At 48.1% G+C, this 20,487-nt stretch overlaps 1 protein-coding gene across 1 annotated transcript; it reads left to right on the forward strand.

Moving 5' to 3' along the window:
- Positions 1 to 1,586: 1,586 nt before the first annotated feature.
- Positions 1,587 to 12,784, forward strand: SYCE1 (synaptonemal complex central element protein 1). Its single transcript, XM_033130785.1, has 13 exons — positions 1,587 to 1,675; positions 7,846 to 7,908; positions 8,540 to 8,599; positions 8,900 to 8,974; positions 9,601 to 9,648; positions 9,885 to 9,939; positions 10,627 to 10,716; positions 10,869 to 10,932; positions 11,710 to 11,776; positions 11,920 to 12,043; positions 12,114 to 12,203; positions 12,318 to 12,405; positions 12,653 to 12,784. Exons 1-13 carry the CDS (start codon positions 1,606 to 1,608, stop codon positions 12,728 to 12,730), a joined length of 972 nt encoding a protein of 323 aa, XP_032986676.1. The 5' UTR covers positions 1,587 to 1,605; the 3' UTR covers positions 12,731 to 12,784.
- The last annotated feature ends 7,703 nt before the right edge of the window (positions 12,785 to 20,487 follow it).

A 20,487-nucleotide genomic window follows, 5' to 3' on the forward strand; every position in this document is an offset into this window, starting at 1 on the left:
CTTAGGTCAGTTCATTTCCAGAAGAGCCACCATAGTCGGCAAGAGATGGTCTACTCTGCTGTGGTTTGGTCAGTAAGCCTGGCTTGGACTGCTAGGTCTTATGTGAGTGGCTGTGACATCAGGATGGTGAAAGCAAGCCAAGGATGTTTCAGCCACTAATCCTGTCTCCGAATCCTAACGATGAAAGGAGACTCTGAATCTGGCCTCTGACACCACTTCGCACTGACCCTTCCCCTGGCCCCAACTCAGACCCTTACTTTGACCCTTAATCCTAACACTGACTTTTTTCATAACATTATCTATATCATGGGAGGCATTGATTTGTAGAAGGCATATTAGCCTTGAGGTGACAATTCAAGCTTTGACTATTTGCAAGGGAGTCTTGGTAGAGGTGACGTTTGTAAAGGCTTGCGGTGAGTTTAAGCCTGTTTGTTTTGAGGAAGGCTGCTGGCTAGAGCAGAGTGAGTGAGGGGAAGCCCAGGCAGGTTGGCCATTGTCGGGCTGGAAAGAGGATCAAATGAAATAATCTTCCACCATGACCAGAATACGAACTGTCGCACAGGAAGCACCCATTAAATACATGTTCATTCTTGTTTATTATAAGTACTGCCAGTGTCCAGCAACAGAAAACTGAAGACTTGGCTCGTAGAGCAGGGCTCTGCACACGCAGTGCTCAAAACTGCTCCTTGTGGTTGGAATGTCTCAGAACTGGCTTTGTGTGCAGTGAACGGGCTGGACACTTCATCTGCACCACCTGCACCCAGATCCACCCGCCTGGGGCTGCCCCGGGCACTGTCTCCTCAGAAACCGGGATTCCTGGAGGCAGTGAGCCCGGCGACGGGGTAGGTGAGCAGAAGCCCATTTGAGCCTCGCGTCCACCTCGGGGCTCCACCTGCACAGCCCCGGGTGACCACCGTGCTGCATGGGCGGGGAAGGATCCTTCATCCACTACCAGCGGGGCATGCCTGCACCCCCTGCCCTCCCTGCAGAACCCCCCCCTCAGGCCACGCCTCCAGTGGGGACGTGTCCACGGGGAGACAGGGCCAGACTCGGGATCAAGCTCGGAGGGACGAGGGTCCCCGTCTACTCTTGCACTCTCCTCTGCATCCAACCAAGAAGATCCACCAAGATTAGTCAGGTGGGCTGACAACACACTTGGTCTTGCTCCAGAATGCCAGCCCGGAGTCGTCGCTGGCACGGGAAATAACTGATGTGTGCAGTGAGTAATAGAGGCAGAGATGGGAATCGAACTCGGCTCTCAAACGCACCTCAAAGTTGCACTTTTTGCAATGCCAGAGACGTCGAGTCAGGGTGGCCCTTCCAGAAGCCTGTATACTGTGCAGATCAGACTGTTCAACAGGCCGACGCAAGCCCGGAAGTAGGCACGCGGCCCTCGCTTCCTGTGCCCTGACTTTGGGTTACGGCAGCTTTAAGCATGCGCACTGGCGCTTGTCCAACCGTTACCTCCGCGCCTGCTCCGGAGGAATGCGGCGCACAGAGCACTGCACTGCGCAGGCGTGCGGGAGGACGCCCCGCCCCCGGCACGGGTTTAGTCCAATCCCAGCGGAGGAGCCCAACGCCAGTGCGTCAGCCGGTTGAGAGGAAATGGCGGCGAGGCCGGGGCCTTCGAGCTCGGAGCCCTCGGGAACCACGGACCGGGGAGAAAAGGCTGGAGGTAATCTGGGGCCCGGCGAGGGCCTGCTTCGGAACCGGAACCGGGCTGGTGTCAGGCCGGGGCGGGGCAGGGAGTGCGCGGGCGGCCTCTGTCTCCGTCAGAACGGTAGTGAGGAAAAAGGACCGTCGCCTTCTGAGGGAAAGTCGACTGTTCCCTCGAGTGGGGTCCTTACCCACATCCGCCTCCGACGTGTAACTCACGCCGTATTTGCCATGTTTGCTTCCCCTGCTTTCTGCTCAGACAGCTTAAAATTGTCACAGAACATCCTTTCGACCTGAATCTCCTCAAGCGTCTCTGAAACACGAAAGGCACGTTTTCCTGGGTCTGCCACACCTGAGGGAACGAATAAGTCCCCATTGTCCTCATCTCACACCTCTGAACTTCCCTGTTCTGACCAGTGGATTGTTTCCCCCCAAAACCAGACCGACTCCTCACACCGACCTGTTGAGGGATGGCTCCCACCTCCCCAAGCAAGGGGGGGACGTGCAGTTTATTTTAATTGTTTAAAAGTTCCCAATTACAGCCCAAAGAGGAAAAAAATTCTGTCCTAGCCATACCCACCCCTGTAAGGATTTGCTCGTGGATGTTTCAGGGGGGTTTTCTAACGCAGGCAAGTGGAGAGAATTGTACGAGGAACTCCTGTGTACCTGTCCCCGCGCTTGTTTTTGGTCCATCTGTCCGTCTTGATAAAGTGCTGCAATCAGCGGAGCCTCGGTAGTTCTCACAGTTCCGGGCTTCGTCTGCCGCCCTCGCTCTCCTCGCTGCCCTCACGTGGGGAAAGGGTGAGGGAGCTCAGTGCAGCCTCTTTGATGCGGGCACTGAGCCCATTCGTCAGGCTCCACCCTCGGCCTCGGCCCCCCACCTCCTAATCCCGTCACAGGGGTGAGGATTTCAACATGTGAATGGGGGGCTGAAAGGATTCACTCTGTAGCAACCAAGTGACACCATGGAGACAAGGACTTTCCCAGAGTGAATTGATAGGAAGATTAATAGGTAAAGGCTTTGCAGTAGCCCGTCTTGCAGAATTGTTTAGCATTTAAATTGCTTTTTCCTTTTTCAGTCACCTTCCTGGGGGATCACGGAAAACACAGCGATGCATGGACAGAGTACTCACTGGAGCCAGGATGGTGGTGGGAAAACACGGGGAGGGAATGGCCAGATCCGCATACACCCATTCACACAGGGAAACACACGTACAGTGGATTTATAACAGGAAGGAAAATAATTAAAATTCAGGCAAATCAATTTTTAAATTATCAGCTCTCTATACTGATAACAGCATGGTATGCAAAAAGGATATTTTTATGAAAGAAGCAAGATGGAAAAATTATATCTAGAGCACTGTATAGGTTGCAGAGAAAGTTCTCTGAAGGCTACTTTACTAACTGATGATTGAAGAAGGGATTTGGATTTTTTGAGGGGAAGGCATAAGTGAAGGAACATTTTTAATCTTATTGTTGGATTTTTCTAATAGGACTATAGTTACTATTTGTGGAACTTTAAAATTTAAAAGGAGGGCACATTTGTTAACTGTCATTAGAGAATCAGAGGTTAATATCTATTGTAATGTTCTGAGTTTTAATTGTTGTACTGCAGTTACTACATAGGAGAGTATCCTTGTACCTCAGAAGTTCACCTGGGGTATTATAGGGTAATGAAGCATTGTGTCTGCAACTCATTCTCAAGGGTTAGGAATATTAGCAAATGGGGAATCTGGGTGAAGGATATATAGGAGCTGTATGTCCTGTTTTTGCAACTGTTAAGTAAATTTGAAATTATTTCAAAAAGTCAAAAGTAGGGGGGCTTACACTATACAGGCTGTTTTGTGCCCTAGCTTTCTTGTTAATGAGATACAAGTTGGCTCATTTTACAGATATTTACTACTGTCCCGCTGTATGCCTTACCTTATGACAAGCACTAGATATGCAATAGGGAATCAAAACAGAGGTACAGGTCACTGGTCTGTTAATAATACTGGGGGGAAAAGTGGTTACCCCAACAAACTGTAAAAGTCATTTTTGACTCACCCAGGGAAATCTATTAACTTTTAAAGGATGCAACCTTATGCAGAAATGTACATGGTGAAAAGTAAACCTCTCCTGTCTTTCCAACCCCAGTCTCCAGAGGTAACTACTGTTGAAAATTTTTTGTGATTCTGGCAGGAAATAATCTAGACATGATATGCATATATTTGTAGACTGACAGGTATATCTTTCATCTCTTTTTGTAGCCATGTCGGATTCTGTACTACACCAGTTTACACTTTCTTTCCTTTTAAGCTATCTAGGATCTTTTTCCAGGTTAGTACATGTGTATTGACCCCCTTTTCACTGGCTACATAGTATTCTGTTACAGGGATGAATCATAAGTTCTCTACTGATGGGCATTGAGGTTGTTTGAGCATTCAGATTGTTTCACGCTTTTACAAAAATGACGGTGACATTGGTTAATAACATAACTTTCAAATATACAATTCTACAGTACATTATTTGTATATTGCATTCTGTGCTCACCACCCAAAGTCTAGTCTTCCTTCCTTCACCATATATTTGACCCCCTTTACCCTCTTTATCTTCTTCCCACCCCCTCCCCCTCCAGTCACCACCATATTGTTGTCTATGAGTTTGTTTATTTTGTTATTTTGTTTGTTGCTTTCTGTTTAATATCGCACATATAGGTGAAATCATACGGTTTTCAACTTTTCTGTATGACTTATTTTGCTTTGCCTGATACTCAAGATCCATCCATATTATCGCAAATGGCAATATTTCATTTCTTCTTATGGCTGAATCGTATTCCATTGTGTACCACATCTTATTTATCCAATCATCCATCAAAGGATACTTTGGTTGTTTCCATGTCTTGGCCACCATGAATAATGTTGCAGTGATCAAGGGGTATAGAGGTACACATATCTTTACAAATAAATGTTTTCAGATTTTTTGGGCAGATACCCAGAAGAGGGATTGCTGGGTTGTATGGTAATTCTATTCTCAATTTTTTGAGGAACCTCCATATTGTTTTCCTTACTGGCTGCCACAATTTGCAATGCCACCAACAGTATACGAGGATTCCTTTTTCTCCACAACCTCTCCAACATTTGTTATTGTCTTGTTGATAATAGCCATTCTAACAGGTGTGAGGTGGTATCTCATTGTGGTTTTGATTTACATTTCCCTAATAGCTAGTGAAGTTGAGCATCTTTTCACATATTTGTTGGCCATTTGTATGTCTCCTTGGGAAAGGTGTCTATTCAGTTCCTCTGCCCATTTTTTAAATTAGATTGCTTTTTAGTTATTGAGTTGTATGAGTTCTTCATATTTTGGATATTAGCCCCTTATCGAGGTGTTATTTGCAAATATCTTCTCCCACTCAGTTAGTTGCATTTTTGTTTTGTTGATGGTTTCTTTTGCTGTGTGGAAGCGCTTTAGTTTGATATAGTCCTGTTCATTTATTTTGCTTTTACTTCCCTTGCCTTTGGGATCAAGTTCATAAAATCCTCTGTGATACCAAGGTCTGTAAGTTTAGAACCTATGTTTTCTTTTATGTGTTTTATTGTTTCAGGGCTTACATTTAAGTCTTTAATTCATTTTGAGTTCATTTTTTTTTTTTTTAAGATTTTTTTTTTTATTGGGGAATGGGAACAGGACTTTATTGGGGAACAGTGTGTACTTCCAGGATTTTTTCCAAGTCAAGTTGTTGTCCTTTCAATCTTAGTTGTGGAGGGTGTGGTTCAGCTTCAAGTTATTGTCCTTTCAGTCTTAGTTGTGGAGGGCGCAGCTCAGCTCCAGGTCCAGCTGCCGTTGCTAGTTGCAGGGGGCGCAGCCCACCATCCCTTGCGGGAGTCGAACCGGCAACCTTGTGGTTGAGAGGACACACTCCAACCAACTGAGCCATCTGGGAGCTCAGCGGCAGCTCAGCTCAAGGTGCCGTGTTCAATCTTAGTTGCAGGGGGCAGAGCCCACCATCCCTTGCGGGACTGGAGGAATTGAACTGGCAACCTTGTGGTTGAGAGCCCACTGGCCCATGTGGGAATCGAACCAGCAGCCTTCGGAGTCAGGAGCACGGAGCTCTAACCGCCTGAGCCACCGGGCCGGCCCCTGAGTTCATTTTTTGTGTATGGTGTCAAATAGCAGTCTAGTTCCATTTTTTTGCATGTGAATTTCCAATTTTCCCAGCACCATTTATTGAAGAGCTTTTTTTCCTCACTTATGCTTCTGACTCCTTTGTCAAAAATAATTTGCCCATATATATGTGGGTTTATTTCTGGGCTCTCTATTCTGTTCCATTGGTCTGTGTGTCTCCTTTTCTGCCAATACCATACTGTTTTCATTATTGTAGCTTTGTAGTATAATTTGAAGTCAGGGAGTATGATACCTCTGGCTTTGTTCGTTTTTCTCAGGATTGCTTTGGCTATTTGTTTCCCACTTTTGACAGTAACAAACAAATATCACTTCAATGTCATTAACGTGCATTTTGAATATTTAAGTGAGTATACTTGATGGATAAATTCTTATAAGTGGAATTATGTCTACACAATGTTGATGTAGCCAAACTGCCCTCCAAAAGGTTGCATCAGTTTCCACAGTCTATCAGCGTATACGAATGCCCATTTCCCCACATCATCAAACACTGGACATTATCTGACTTATTTATCTTTACCAGCCTGCTAGATACGATATGTTGTTTTCCATGCTTTAATTATGACAGAGGTTGTACATCTTTTCAAATATTTATTGGAAATTTGCATAATTTGTGGTTAACTATTCTTTCCCTTTCTCTGCACTTTTATAGAAATGACTGCTTATGTTCTCTATATTGATTGCTAGCTTGGTTGATTTTTAAAAACTTTTAATGATGGAAAAATTTTAGCATATACAAAATCAAGAACAAAGTACAGTTATCCCGTAAACCCATCTTTCAGCTTCAGCACTTGGCTACTCTGGTTTCCTCTTTATTCTGACCCACTCCACTATTTCATTTCAAAGCACTCCAGGCATCACAGCATATCATCCATAAATATTTCCATACTTATCTCCAAAACCGTATCTAACAGATAAGCAGTCTTTTCAGAAAAGTACTCACAGTAACATTGCCACATGTGAATAATAGCTACAATAATGCCTTTGTTTCATCAAGTATCTAGTCAATTTTCAAATTTCCCCGATTGTGTCGTCACTATTTTTAGTGCATTTGTTTGAATCAACATCCAAATGGGGTCCATTTATTGAGATTGGTTGATATGTCTTTTCACTCCCTTTTACTCTGTAACGATCTTCCCCTTTTCCCAAAATTTATTTGTTAAACTGGGTTGTTTTTCTTGTGAAGTTTCCCAGTCTGAATGTTGTTAGCTTTAAACCATGTGCCATTAACATGTTCCTTTGTCCGTGTGCTTCCTCTGAATTGGTATTTAGATTGAGGGGCTTAATAAATGTGTGTCACTTTGAGGCAAAAATTACATAGTGTACTTTTACATTAGGTGGCTAATAGTGTCCGGATATCTTTATTGTCATGTTGATGCCGGTAATAACTTCGTAGGTCTACTAATTCATTAGGGGCCAAAAAGCATCGATTATAAACAAGTTAATGTGAAATTTTTACAGGAGGCTTCAGAATGATTATGTAGACGGGAAGCTATTTGTAGCTTCCTGTATGTTTAAACGGGAAGCTTCCTGTGTGTTTATATTTTTTTTTCCGTTCCCCCCCCCCGTATGTTTAAACAAGACATCTTACTGAGTTTTCTTACTATTGTATGTTTTTTAATAATATTCTCTAGAACTTTCTAGTTGATTATGCTGTCTTCCAGTTAGTGATTTTCCAGTTTCCAGTTTTTTATATCCCTTTTTTTTCTTGAGTACATCACGAGCTTTGATCCAGCGTTGAACAGTATCAGCAGTGAGAGTGCATTCCTTCCCTCGCCCCATCTTTATTAAGGGGATATTTGTGGTGTCATTTCAGAGGCCAGAACAGCTGTAAGCAAAGCCTACCATGAAGGGCCTCAGTTAATTTCTCATGCAGTGTCCACCTCAGGACAAGGAGCAAGGGGGCCACTCTGGCCGGAGAACTGCCATCAGCCCGCCTCTGTCCAAGCCCAAGCCTGCGTCTGCTGGACCCTTCCTCAAGCCTTTCGCTCCTGCCAGATTATGAACTGTTTGGTTTTGTCTCCACAGGGCAGGCCAAGTCCTCACAGAAAATTGAAGACTTGATGGAAATGGTGAAGAAGTTGCAGAAAGGTCCCTGTCTCCTTTGTAACTGAGGTTCAGGCTGAGGTTTGGGTTCAGGCAGAAGTGTATTCAATTCCAGTCCCCACGGTTCACAACCTTGGGAAATTAACTCATTTGCTCTCTTACTTTTAAAAGTTAATTCTTTGAAATGACAGTATGGCCCCATGATCCAAAACAGAGTAGAAGGGCATAGAATAGAGTAGAAGGGCATAGCCCACAAAATGTTTTCCCAAAACCCAGCTGCAGGCCCCTTGCCGACAGCAAACTCTATTCAGGTTTTCACCTTCACGCCTCCTGCACATCAGCTCTGCCTGCTCACCAAGCTCCTCCCGGCCATGTGCCCACCCAGGGCGGACCTTCACACTGACGCCTCCCACTCCCACCCCCACCCAGGGAGCTGCAGGGCCTGGCCCTCACTTGATTTAGGGACCTCAAGAGGCCTTCCCATATCTGAATCAGCATGTCCCCCTCCTTTTGTCTTAAACCTCTTGCCCCTCTATTTCTCGCCTGCAGTTACCACAGCCTGACTCATATCTCTGTTTACCTGTTCCTTGTCTCCCTTATCGGAATGTGAGCCCCTGTAGAGCCCCTCTGCTCTGCTGCCCTGTCATCTTCACTCGGCCTCCCTTCCTCCCTGCAGCTGGAAGCCTAGAGCCCAGGGTTGAGGTCCTGATTAACCGGGTCAACGAGGTCCAGCAAGGTGAGCTCAGGGACCTTGGCTCCTCAGCCAGGACCAGCCATGTGAGTTGCAGGGCCCCTTGTTGGTGAATTATTAAGTCCTTCCCAACAGCCACAACAGAGTGTTAAACTAAGCATGGATCCATCCCAATGTAATGGCTGTAGTCACCTGTCCATTAAGCTGGGCCCTGCTGCCAGCTGAGCCCAACAGGAAGGGCTGCGTCTAGGTTCGCTTGAAGACAAATGTGAAATGTTACTATTTGCAAGGATGGTGCAGCTGGAAGCTGCACTTCCACAGCGTCTGTCCTGCTCTTTGGCACAGCAAAAAAGAAAGCCAGCGAGGAGCTGGGAGAGGCCCGGACTGTCTGGGAGGCCCTGCAGAAGGAACTAGACTCACGTAAGCGTGCTGGCTTCATCCAGAGGGCCCCACAGTATCATGCCTCCTGAACCCAGTACTGCAGACGCCCAGCGTCCTTGCTGTGGACAAGGGCCCTGCCCTTTCTCTGGTCTCAGGTCTTACTAATCTCCCCCCTCCCACTGTGGGCGGGAGTGTTCCCAAAACACGCTTCAAACATATTCCCACCTCAGGGCCTTTGTTAGACTTGTTCACCCCACCCCCGAGAAAATGCAGGTTCCTGCTGTTTTACATCAGCATTCCGCTCTCAGCTCTGATGTCCCATTCTCAGAGACCTTCCCCAGCCATCCCATCTAGAGGACACCCTGCCCCCACCTTGTCACCTGCCCCTTACTGCTGATGGCTTGATGTGTTTCTTCACAGTCCTTATCCCACTGTGTTTATTTTTTCTCTCCCCTCCATATAAACACACTGGCATTCTGCAGCTAACCTTTATCAACGTCAGGGCATTTTTGGTGCTTACAGAGAGTGTGGGTACCAGAAAGGAGGGGCTTACTTAGCTTGAAAGGTCCACATTTGGGGTTGGGGATAGGACTATACCACCACCCATGTGACTCAAGGTGCAGTGGGGCGTCTCTGATGCATAAACGTGTTACTGTGTTTTCCAGTGAGTGGTGAGAAAGTACGCCTGGAAGAGGTCTTGAGCCAAAAGCAAGGTAATTGCAGCCCATCTGTGTCCAGGCTTCTGCCTTTGTCACTCTGTAGAAGCTCTCCCCATATAGCCGAAGCCTTTGCAAACCAGAGTCAGCTTGCATCCTTCCTGTGGCTTCTAACAGACTTGCAGTAAATGACATAGTTCCATCAGTTGCCACGAGACCACACATGATGTGGCCCCATTACCTCTACCCAAAGCTGATGCCTCTCACGGGGCCCTCGGCCCCTCTCCCTGCAGAGACCCTGAGGATTCTTCGGCTCCACTGCCAGGAAAAGGAAAGTGAGGCACAGAGGTAAGAGCCCTGCCCAGGCCTTGCTCTGCCCTCCCGTGCCTTCTGGTGGGGCAGTGAAAGTGGGGCAAAGGGCTGAAGCCCACTGCTGTCAGTTTCTCCCTCTGTAACATGGAGAGGCCACGTGAGTGTCTTCCTCCTCAACTCCATCAGTGGGCAGTCGACTTACAGGTTGTCCCACTCACTGGGATAATCATTCATTTGCTGGAATACGAGTTACATTCCTTCAGCTGGGTTTTCTTTTGTGCCTTGTGCTCTTCCCACAGGCCCTGTGTCACCTGTCCCTTCATTGAGGCATCAACCCAGCCATCTGCCCACCCAGTCTCTCTCCATTCACCCACTATCCTTCCATCTACCCAACTATTTGTGGATCCCTCTCTCCACCTCCTGAACACTTACTTAGCTCTTTGGGGACCAGAGGCCCCAAGCCCTGGCAGACACAGATTGGAACAGTTTTGAGAAACTCAGATGAGATCAGTGTGTCTGTGTGCTTGACCGTCCCCATTTCGATCTCTAACCCTCACAAAGATATTTGAAGGGACCACATGCTTATGCCCCCGGCAGAGTTACAGAGAACTCTGATCCACAAGCCTAGCACTGACCTCAAGAGAAGGAGGCAGAAGCCCCACGCAGCCCCTCCTGGGGACACAACCGGAGAACATGACTGAGGGCTGCCTTGTCTCTTCCCAGGAAGCAGACCGTGCTGCAGGAGTGCAAGGAGCGCATTTCTGCCCTGAACTCCCAGATTGAGGAAGAGAAGAGCAAACAGAGGCAGCTGAGGTAAAGGCTTGGGCCTTAGTGGGATGGAGTGGTGGTGACACCAGGGTGGGGTCGCTGCCAACAGAGCAAAGAGCAGGAGCAGGCCCCACCTCAGTGTGTGAGGAGGCCTGGCCGGAACCCTCAGCCCTTCAGCCCCTGTGCTTGGCTCCCAGGTTGCATTTTGAGGAACAGCTGGAGGATCTGATGGGCCAGCACAAGGACCTCTGGGAATTCCACGTGAGTCACCCAAAGCCACTCCTCCCACCTTCCCCATCTTCCCTGGCAGCACTAGGCCCCAAATCAGGGTCACCCTCCGGGACCGCTTCCTGTCACATGCCACAGGAAGGGGTCCCGGAGCAAGCCCTGATGGCCATATGTCAAAATGGCCCCCAGTTCAGGCCCTTCTCACCACAGGCTTCACCCTCTAGTTGGTCCTGCCCACCCATCCCTGCTGCCCTCCCGGCCCCTTCAGTGGTCAGAAGGCGCCCTGATGAGCCAAGGAGAGGTCATCCATCAACGAGGTCCATGGGTGTGTTTGGGGCCATCACAGGCATAGGGCAGACAGTGGAGAAACAAGCAGGCCAGTGTTTGCCGCTAGGGGATCCCAGGCTCTAAACAAGAAAACAGGCCGAGAGGATGAATGTCAGGATGGAAGGGCTCCGTGAGGAGGCCACACAGGGACGAGGAACCAGTGCCGGGCTGGTAACTGATTCAGCAGACAACCACCCTGACTTAACAGTGTTTGCAGGATGGCCCCAGGGCTGATTTCAAAGCTGCTGAACAATAACCACCTCGTGAGCCTCTCCAGCACAACACTGTAGGTGTCTGGGGTGAAAGAGTGACAGGCGAGGGCAGCGGCCAGTGCAAAGGCCCCGAGGCTGGACTGTGCCTGGCATGCAAGGAGGGCCACTGTAGTAGGAACTGAGGCATGCTGAGTAAAGAGTAGGTCCAGGTAGGCATGTCTGCCGCGTGGGGGCAGGTGGGAATTGTGGATGGGCCTTTCTACCCCCTCAGAGGCCAGAGCAGCTGGCCCGGAAGATTGGCGCCCTGGACAGCAGCAAGGAGCAGTTGCTCAAGGAAGGTGAGGCCTGGAGAATGTTGAGGCCTGCTCCACCCGCCACGCCCTGCCCAGCCCAACCCCCTCATACCGTCCAATCCCTCCCCGCCTGGCCCTCTCCTGCCCTGTCAGGTCTCATCCCACCCACCTTTCCTTTCCTGCTGCAGAGAAGCTGGTGGAGGCAAAGCTGGAGGATGTGAAGCTCCGTTTGTGCTCCCAGTTTGGGGCTAAGGGCCGCTCAGCCATCACTGAGGGGCTTTTCCTCCGCAGCCAGGAGGCAGCATCTGCGGTGTAAGAGGGAGACCTTGTGGGGGACGGGGTGGAGGGAGGAAGCTGCCTTCGCTGATGGCCACCCCCTCAGGCATCTGTTTGAGGAGGAGAACAGAAGGGCCCAGCAGCTGCTGGAGGACGCCGCCCAGCACCACGCGCAGCTGCAACAGAAGAGGCAGAGGTGGGCATGGAGCCCTCCCGGCAGTCCGCAAGGGCAGCATGGCCCAGGGAGTCTCTCCTGACCTCTTCACACCCTTCTATCCTTCCTCCCCTCCCTCCTCCCCCTTCTGTCCAGGCTGAAGGAGGAGCTGGAACAGCTCGCAGTGCAGGTCCCTGCTCATGCCCAGAGCAAGCGAGAGGAAGGGGCTGGCCCAGGAGAAGCTGTGAGCCTGGGAATCAGGTGGCAGGGAGCAGAGACAGCTTGTGAAAGGAGCTGGGGGGCTGGAAGGCAAGGAGGGGGTCTGGGGAGTCCTCAGAGGACAGTCTTTGGGGAAGGGCTTGCCCACAGGAGCACAGCCAAGGCAAAGACACAGAGGCTGGCAGTGGTGGGGTAGGAGGGGGCAGGCCCCAGGGAGAGTGTGCATACAGGGATGAATGGAGGCCCCCAGCTCAGACCCTAATCTCCCCTAGGCCAATCCCAAGCCCCTCGGATTCAGTGAGGAGAGAGATCCAGAGCTGCCCCCCAAGAATGGCCTGATACCCTCCTAGGCAAGGAAGATGACCCATGCTGCCATGGAGCTTATTCCATGGGTTTTGGGAAATAAAGGCACTATTTCAATACAACTGCCTCAGCTGAGTCTATACTAGAGGGTTGGGGGTTGTCTGGCCCAAGACCCCTGGACCTTGAGACTGGGGGAAGCCTTGGCCTCAGCCTGAGTCCCACAGCAGCTACCCAGTAAATGCTTCTTTAACCTCGTAGCTTCTGGCATGCTCATCTCTAGGACTTGACACACTACTCTGGGTCCCCAGGCAGAGGGATGCAGGCCTGAGACCCACTCACAATAGGCCCAGGGGTTTTGCGAACCCACCCTGTGATTGTTTCTGCAATTCCTTATGCAGGTTTGGACTATACAGAATCCCAGAAATCCCAAAAATGACGACCAAGGAGCTGGGGGGCTCAGCCAGTCCGTTAAATGTCCACAGTCCCCACTGATTAGCTGAGAAAAATGTAATTGGAGGCTGAGTGTAATTTGTGCTCTCATGGACACAAAATATAAAACTGAGACATTTGTTTCATGAATAATGTTAGGAATCCTCACCATGCTGGGTGTCACTGAGGACTGTTGTGTGCTTCCGAGGCATGTTTCAAATCCAAAATGTGTCAACCAATGAGGGACAATGATGGGAGTCCACAGTCTGTGCTTCTGGGTCACAAATTAAGTACAAAGAGATTCATTTTCTTGAAAGGGTCCCACACCCAGCTAGGACAGTGACATGATGGGGTTGGAAAAAGACCGAAACATGCCCCCAGACTGAAAAAGCACTGTTCCTTGAAAGAAAAGAACACAGTAAGAAGTTGTTCACCAGAGGCCTTAGACATCAAACCCCAAACCCAGCCTCTAGGTTTTCTTGCTGTGAGATGGGGTTAATCGTACATGTGTTACACAAAAAAACCTGGCAGAAACCCTTTCAAAATAAATCACGTCCCGTGGTAATTAGTATAGTCACCTGAATGAAATGGAAACACCACTTCTAAAAACTGCAATTCAGCTAAGCCCGTGATTAGAACTAATTCTGTAGATTTACTTGGTTCACAATAAAATACAACAAAAAACAGTTCGACTGATGAATAAAAGGCCCTTTACATGTAATACCTGTTTGTGTAAAAAAAAAAAAAACTCAAAAAGTTAAGTATAGAAGGCAATTTGCTTTATACTTATGGGAGAAACGTTTAAAGCATTTCAGGCATATTCAAATACTATTCACCTGCTGGAAGTTCTAGACAGTGAAACAAGAAAATGAAGGCATAAGAATTTATGCTTATGTACTTTAGAAATGAATCTACAGATAAATTAAAGAATGGCTCAATGCATACACAAGTTAGCTAAATACAGGTGAATATTTAAAAATGTAATATACCTGTATAGACCAGGGTACATGACCCAAAATAACTGCCTAGTTTATTGCAAGGAAGTGATACAATGTAGCAATGGTACTACAGGAAGGACCTGCATCAGGTGAGGGTGAGAACCTCAACCAAAGGCTGCCTCACTTAAGTGGCCAGGAGGCCAGGCATGGACTCCAGCTTTCCCATCCACACTCACATCAGGAACCGTGAGCCCCAGGTGGAGTGTAGGCTGGCCTTACACCCTGCTCGTAACGTGGGCATAATCTTGCTGCAAACCAGCCCAGCAGAAGAACCCTCCATGTTCTCACCAACACTAGGTGTGAACCCAGTCAATCATGAATTTTTCAGTCAGGAAACTGATGACCAACTGGTAAGAACTACACCCAAAGTCAGCCCACACTACTATTCAGAGGTCAGAGGTCATGCAGGTGCATGTCTTGGTCCAGCAAAACAACTCGGCCAGGTGTAGGCATGCTGGAACAAAGCAACAAATAACAAAATGAAATTTTAAAATAGATATTTGCAATAGCATAAAATACCATGTATCTAAGAATTAATGTAATGACAGGTGTGTACAATCTTCAAAAACTACAGTTCACAGAAATTTTGAAAGACCTACATAAATGAAGATAGCTTGTGCTCATGAATTGGAAACTCATTGTAAGGACGGAATTTCTGCCCACAGTGATACATGAATCATTGCAATTTCAATAAAAATTGTGCAGGCCTCTGGTGCGAATGCACAGGACAACACAAAGGTCCAAGCACAGCCCATATGCTGTGAAGATGAACAAGGTAAGACAGTGTCCACAGGACATGAAAACACTATGAAGCTACAATCAGTAAGACCTTGTGGTGCTGAAGGAAGGACAGACAGCTGGTATGAGAGGAGGAAGAGGCTGGTGCATATTGTGCACACGTGAATGACCAAAGTGACCCTGCTGAGTCATTTCAATTTCTCAGTAAATGTCGCTGGGGCAAACAGATACCTGTTAAGAAAGAAGTAATTGATCCCTAGATCATATACCAAAAGATCAATAGATGTAAAAAGCAATTTTTGATAAAAACTTTATGACTTTATTGTGGGGTATGAGAGCATTCTCCACATAAACAGAAGCAATTTAAATACAAGGAATTGCTCATACAATTATGGAGGCTGACCAGTTCCAAGACCTGCAGTCAGCAAGCATGATGGAAAAGTTTCAGCCCCAGGCATAAGGCCTGAGAAACAGGAGAAATGGTGTGAGCAGAAGTCTGAGGGCAGGAGAAGACCAATGTGCCAGCTCAGCCGTCACTCGACTTTTTGTCCTATTCAGACCCTCAACTGATTGGGCAAGGCCCACCACGTTGGGGAGAGCAATCTGCTTTACTCAAAGTCTACCAATTCAAATGTTAATCTCATCCATAAACAAACACACCCAGAATAGTGCTTGACCAAATATCTGGCTACCCATGGCACAGATACGGTGACACAAAATTAGCCATCACAACAATCCACCCCTGTCACCTTGCCACCCATATGCATCTCCTAAATCATACTTCGTCTCCAAATAAATACAACAAAGGTCAAAATTCCACTGAACATGATACAACCACGTCCTTGAATGATGTTTCCTCTTCTCCATGATATCCTATAACAAGTACTATGATGTAAAATTAACAACACTTAAATAACACAATATAAGAGAATAAGAGGATGTAAAACATATTTGCCATACACACGTTCAAACAAGTAACAAGAAAGGAGGAAGTATTTATGACAATTACAGTCCTCATTTCTAAATGGTCAGGGAGTTAGAGCTGGTATTTATAACCTCCACCTCTTCCACTATCCACTCTGTGTTCCTTATGCCTTCAGCAAGCAACTCAGCTGGTTGTGCTTTTGTACCTGATGGGGTGACCCAACCCTTCATTCCTGAAGGGTCTGGTGATGAGTGGTCCTGCCTGGATTGGGTTGTCACAGTTTTCATTGCCCTTAATCACAGGGAATGGTGATGCTACAGGTACTCTTAAGGCATCTCCTGCATCACAGACACACCCTCCTTACCTGCCTGTGGGCAGCAGTCTGATGTCCCAGTGGTGGTCAGAACCAGTTGACTTGGACGCACAAGAAACTCAGAGTGGCTGGGCAGCAGTCTTCACTTCCGGTCCAACAGAATCATTATTGTCTCCTGTTGGAAGCATTCGTCCCTGTGGGACCAAGGTCTCTATACCAGTGAAGCACAACGTTGCAGGAACAGGAAGAAAACACTTTGCCAGCAGGGCTCTAACAGTACTGCAACTCCCATTTCCAGCCCCTGATTTTTGGGCCCCTGACTTCAGCTCTGGGAGACATGGTGAGCTATACTGGACCCTGATTCAGAGTCCACACAGTCTTCTGGAGATCCCCGCCCAGCCCACAATGTACGGCCACCAAGCTGGCCCTGTAACTGAGATGTCAGAAGGCCACCCCACAGTCTATCAAGCCAGCTGCTCCAGAGAGGTGGGAGTGTGGTAAGACCAATGGATTCCAGGAGCGTGGGCCCCTGCTGCACTTCTGTGGAGGTTAGGGAATTCCTAGATCAGAGCGATGCTGCGTGGAACCCCATGCTGGTGGGAGGCGAGCTGAAGGCAGAGACAGCATTTTGGCCAAAGCACTGTGTTCAAGGAACGCAAATCCATACCCAGATGTGGCCCTATCCTTATTCCTTCCGGACCTGCAGTCATTACTGATATAAACAAGGCACACATTTCACTTCTCCAAATACACGATGCTGGACTCTTAGACAAGGCATTCAATAGTACTTTCACCTCCCTGCTAAGTCCCAGATTGGTTTAACGGAGACATAATGATCTCCTCAAGTCCTTTTCAAATACCAGACTCGCAAGTGGACCCCTAAACAGGTGTCTATCTCATCCCACATCTTAATCTCTTTTAATTCACCCCTCTTTGCCTGACTCAGACCTCCCACTGACTTTAAAAGCCTATCTATCACCCTTCCCTATATTTAAAGGGGGATATGTCCCATCTCTATGCATGTGAACACTCATTGGAAATAAAGTCCTTTCATAATGTCTCCCCTCCAGAAAGTTAGGGTTAGTATTCCAGGGACATTCCCACAGGCAGAGTGGACACCAGAAAGATAGAAAATTCAACTTATGAGATTCACATTCAGGGACAATAATGAAATCTACACCGTAACCCATGATAAGACCTGACTACCTATGCTTATCGGTAATACGTGCTGGAGCGAAATCAACACCAAACCACAAAAGCCAGTCATGCGAAGCTGTACACTATTCTGTGCAATGTTGCTGTGGTTAGTTGGTCTAGGTGTTTTCTGTTTGCAAACCAGAGTCCCAAGCATTCCAAGGAAGCCACTGTTCTAACCAACATGGCAAATGCTGAGGCCTATGTGTCACAGGTTTTTGACTAACATCGTACAAGCTCCTCAACTCAAAGCCTGCAGGATTGCCTGTCATCATCCAAACTGACAACGGATGCAAAGGGCCCCTGTCATTGGCCAAAGTAGAGGGCCTGCCTGCAGGCTAATGCTGGAGCCCAAACGTCAGCCACGAAATTTAATTGGCAAACACGCTGACACCCTGTTAACAACATAACCCCAAATCAGGCCATATGACTTAAATCTATTCGCAACAGAACCCCACTCATCACCATCTGGGAAAAACTTTGGAGAGTTGCAAACTCTTAGATTTGGCCACCCTCACTTGAGCCTGTCACTCCACCCGTGGGCTTCTGGCACTTTGGTCATTATGCCAGTGTCACACAGGCCAGCCTCACCTCTGTTAGCTGTGCACCCACAGCCCCTGAACCTAAAAGACATCTGCGAATCAAGCGCCCAGGCCGAATGCTGTCTTCAGACTACACAAGTGGCTTGGCCTCGTTAGAATGCCACCAAGCCCCAAATCACTCACATCAGCCTAAGTGGGTACCCACTTGGAACGGATACCCTAGTCCCATATTCTAGACAGTGTCATCTGGGTGTTGAAGATGTCATCGCCAACCGCTTACAGCCAACGGCCAACCAGTCACAGCCAACGACCATCCAACCACAGTTGATGGTCATTTACTACCCAAGCAAGCACTTTCTATGTGAGGCCGAGAGCCTGGAAACTACACTCCTGGCTCTGTCCCCACAGGTGGAGTCACCGGTTACCACCGCACAGCCTACCCACTGTGCCTGGTTTCCTGGGGAACTCTGAGCAAGAGCAACCATTAGCGAGGAGTGGTAGATATTTGAACCTACTATAGTGTAAATACTCAAAACATTTATTACAAGAGACAGACCAGAGGGACAGTATAGAAATTATCACCATAAACTAATAAACATGAAATCTTTTTACATGATAAAGGTGGCATCCCAAATTTATGGGGTGGATCCATGGACTTTTCACTAAATGGCTTTTAAGTAACTAAGTATCTAGCATACAGTAAGGTGGAGCTGTACCTCACATCAAATGCACAAAAATTTGAGAAATACACGGACTGATTTGTTTATAATTTTGGATTAGGAGAGGCCACTCTAAGTAAAACTGAAAGTTCAGAAATGATACAATTACAAATCAAGCAATTTTAATACCAAATATCAAAGCTTCTTTTTGTTCCAAAAATTAAAAGCAAAGCAAAGTCAAAAGAAAAATAGTTAAGTCTCATCACAAATAGATTACTTTCCTAACAAGTATGTATGATTTGAGATAGGCACTAGACTTATCCGAGTGATTACTTCGTAAATTATATAAATGTAAATGATATAAATCACTATGTTGTACAACTGAAACCAATGTCGATTGTTACTGAAAATACTTTAAATGTATGTCAACCGCAATTAAAACATTAAAATTAGATTACTTTCCTAATAAGATATAGGAGAGATTGATAAGAAAAATAGGGAAAGAATCAGCAACCTGATGTTAAAATGAGTTAAGGATGACTGTTCACTCCACCTTTCATGCTTCATAACAGCTTCCGTGTTCCAGAGAAAATGGGACTGTCATCCAGAGCCCAAATGTCCGTCCTAGAACTCACGGTCCGGGAAACTAAGTCTTAGATAAACAGCTGCAAACGCAAACCAGGAGCGCTAGTCAGGCTATACAGTGCAGGTGCCGCTCACCTGGAGACCCCACAGACACACCGGCCCCACAGTAAGACTCGGTCTCCGGGAATCGGCGCATTTCACCAGCCGTGACCACGCTGGTTTCCAGAGGAGCAAACTGAATGTCGCGTAGGTGACTAAGTGGGCCGGGCCGCTCAGTGGCCGACCGCAGACCTCCCACGCTCGCGCTGTCCGCACACCCACCCGGCCTCGCCAGCACCGTGGACTCACCACCCAGTTCGCGAAGCGTCTAGAACACGTGCCGGCCTTTCACAGGGAAGCCTCTTCTGACGAAGCGACCTCTGGAAGCACAGCCGGCGTCGGGGGACCTGCGACCCCCGCGCCGGCCGAGCGCCGCGACCGAGCACCCGCGCGTCAGGTCACGCCGCCAGTCACCCACCGACCTTCCGCTCCCACCCAGTGGGGCGACACCCCTCCTCCGCCCTCTGTGCCCGAGTGCCGCGGGGCTCCGCTTTCACCCGCGCGCCAGCCTCAAGGACACGGGACCCAACCCACGGCGCGCGGGAGCGGAGGCGGCCGAGCGGCAGGTGCGGGAACGTCAGGGAGAAAGCGGGTGTGAGTGGGCGTGGCCGCACACGCGCAGAAGGAACCAGGAAGACTTCCCCGAGTCCCGTGGGGACACGTCCTTGAAAGTCGAGACTAGTTTCCCACGAGCGTCTTCGTCAGAAGCCCTCCGAAGACGTTTTGTTTACTTGCCGCGTAATGGATGAGATGTCTGTATTTACCTGACAACCACGTGGAATTCCGGTTTCCCATTTAATCAGTTTGAAAACCTGAAAGAGACTGTGCGATGAATGAGGAAATTTGAAAGTGGGGAAAACATTCCATGATATTAAATGTTAGCTCTAATTGTTTTAGTTGTGATAATGGTTGTGGGGCCAGAGTCCCAGAGAGCAGTTTCTCGGCCAGAGAGCGGTTTCTAGGCTCTTGGCCTCACGTGGAAAGGTGCTGGCTCAGGTAGTAGATGGCCATCAGCTGTGACTAAGTTGGTTGTCTGCTGTTACGGGTTAGCCATTGGCCACTGATATAACTGCCGTGGCTAAGCCAGCAAGGGCAGATTGTGGAGTGCAGGTTGCAGAGAGGCGCGGATTGCAGTCAGCAAGTGAGGCTGATTGGCAGAGAAGCAGCTGGCGGGTTGCCGATCATGTGGCTCCTGCTTCCTGTGTCTCCAACTCAGCTGCCAGTGAGAATATAGTGCTATGACTCCCCTATCTATGGCTCCATGGGTGTTCCTTTTTGGTCTCACCATATCCTGCGTTCTTATGTGGGGAGCAGGAGCTGAG

This window comes from Rhinolophus ferrumequinum, chromosome 16, assembly GCF_004115265.2.
Source record: "Rhinolophus ferrumequinum isolate MPI-CBG mRhiFer1 chromosome 16, mRhiFer1_v1.p, whole genome shotgun sequence".
NCBI lineage: Eukaryota > Metazoa > Chordata > Mammalia > Chiroptera > Rhinolophidae > Rhinolophus > Rhinolophus ferrumequinum.

What these genes read in the sequence shown, in the direction of transcription:
- SYCE1 (XM_033130785.1), top strand. Translation starts at nt 1,606, where the DNA reads ATGGCGGCGAGGCCGGGGCCTTCGAGCTCGGAGCCCTCGGGAACCACG. An exon ending in GGTCAACGAGGTCCAGCAAG is followed by an intron (nt 8,600 to 8,899) that starts GTGAGCTCAGGG and finishes TCTTTGGCACAG; the next exon opens with CAAAAAAGAAAGCCAGCGAG. An exon ending in GGGCTGGCCCAGGAGAAGCT is followed by an intron (nt 12,406 to 12,652) that starts GTGAGCCTGGGA and finishes AATCTCCCCTAG; the next exon opens with GCCAATCCCAAGCCCCTCGG.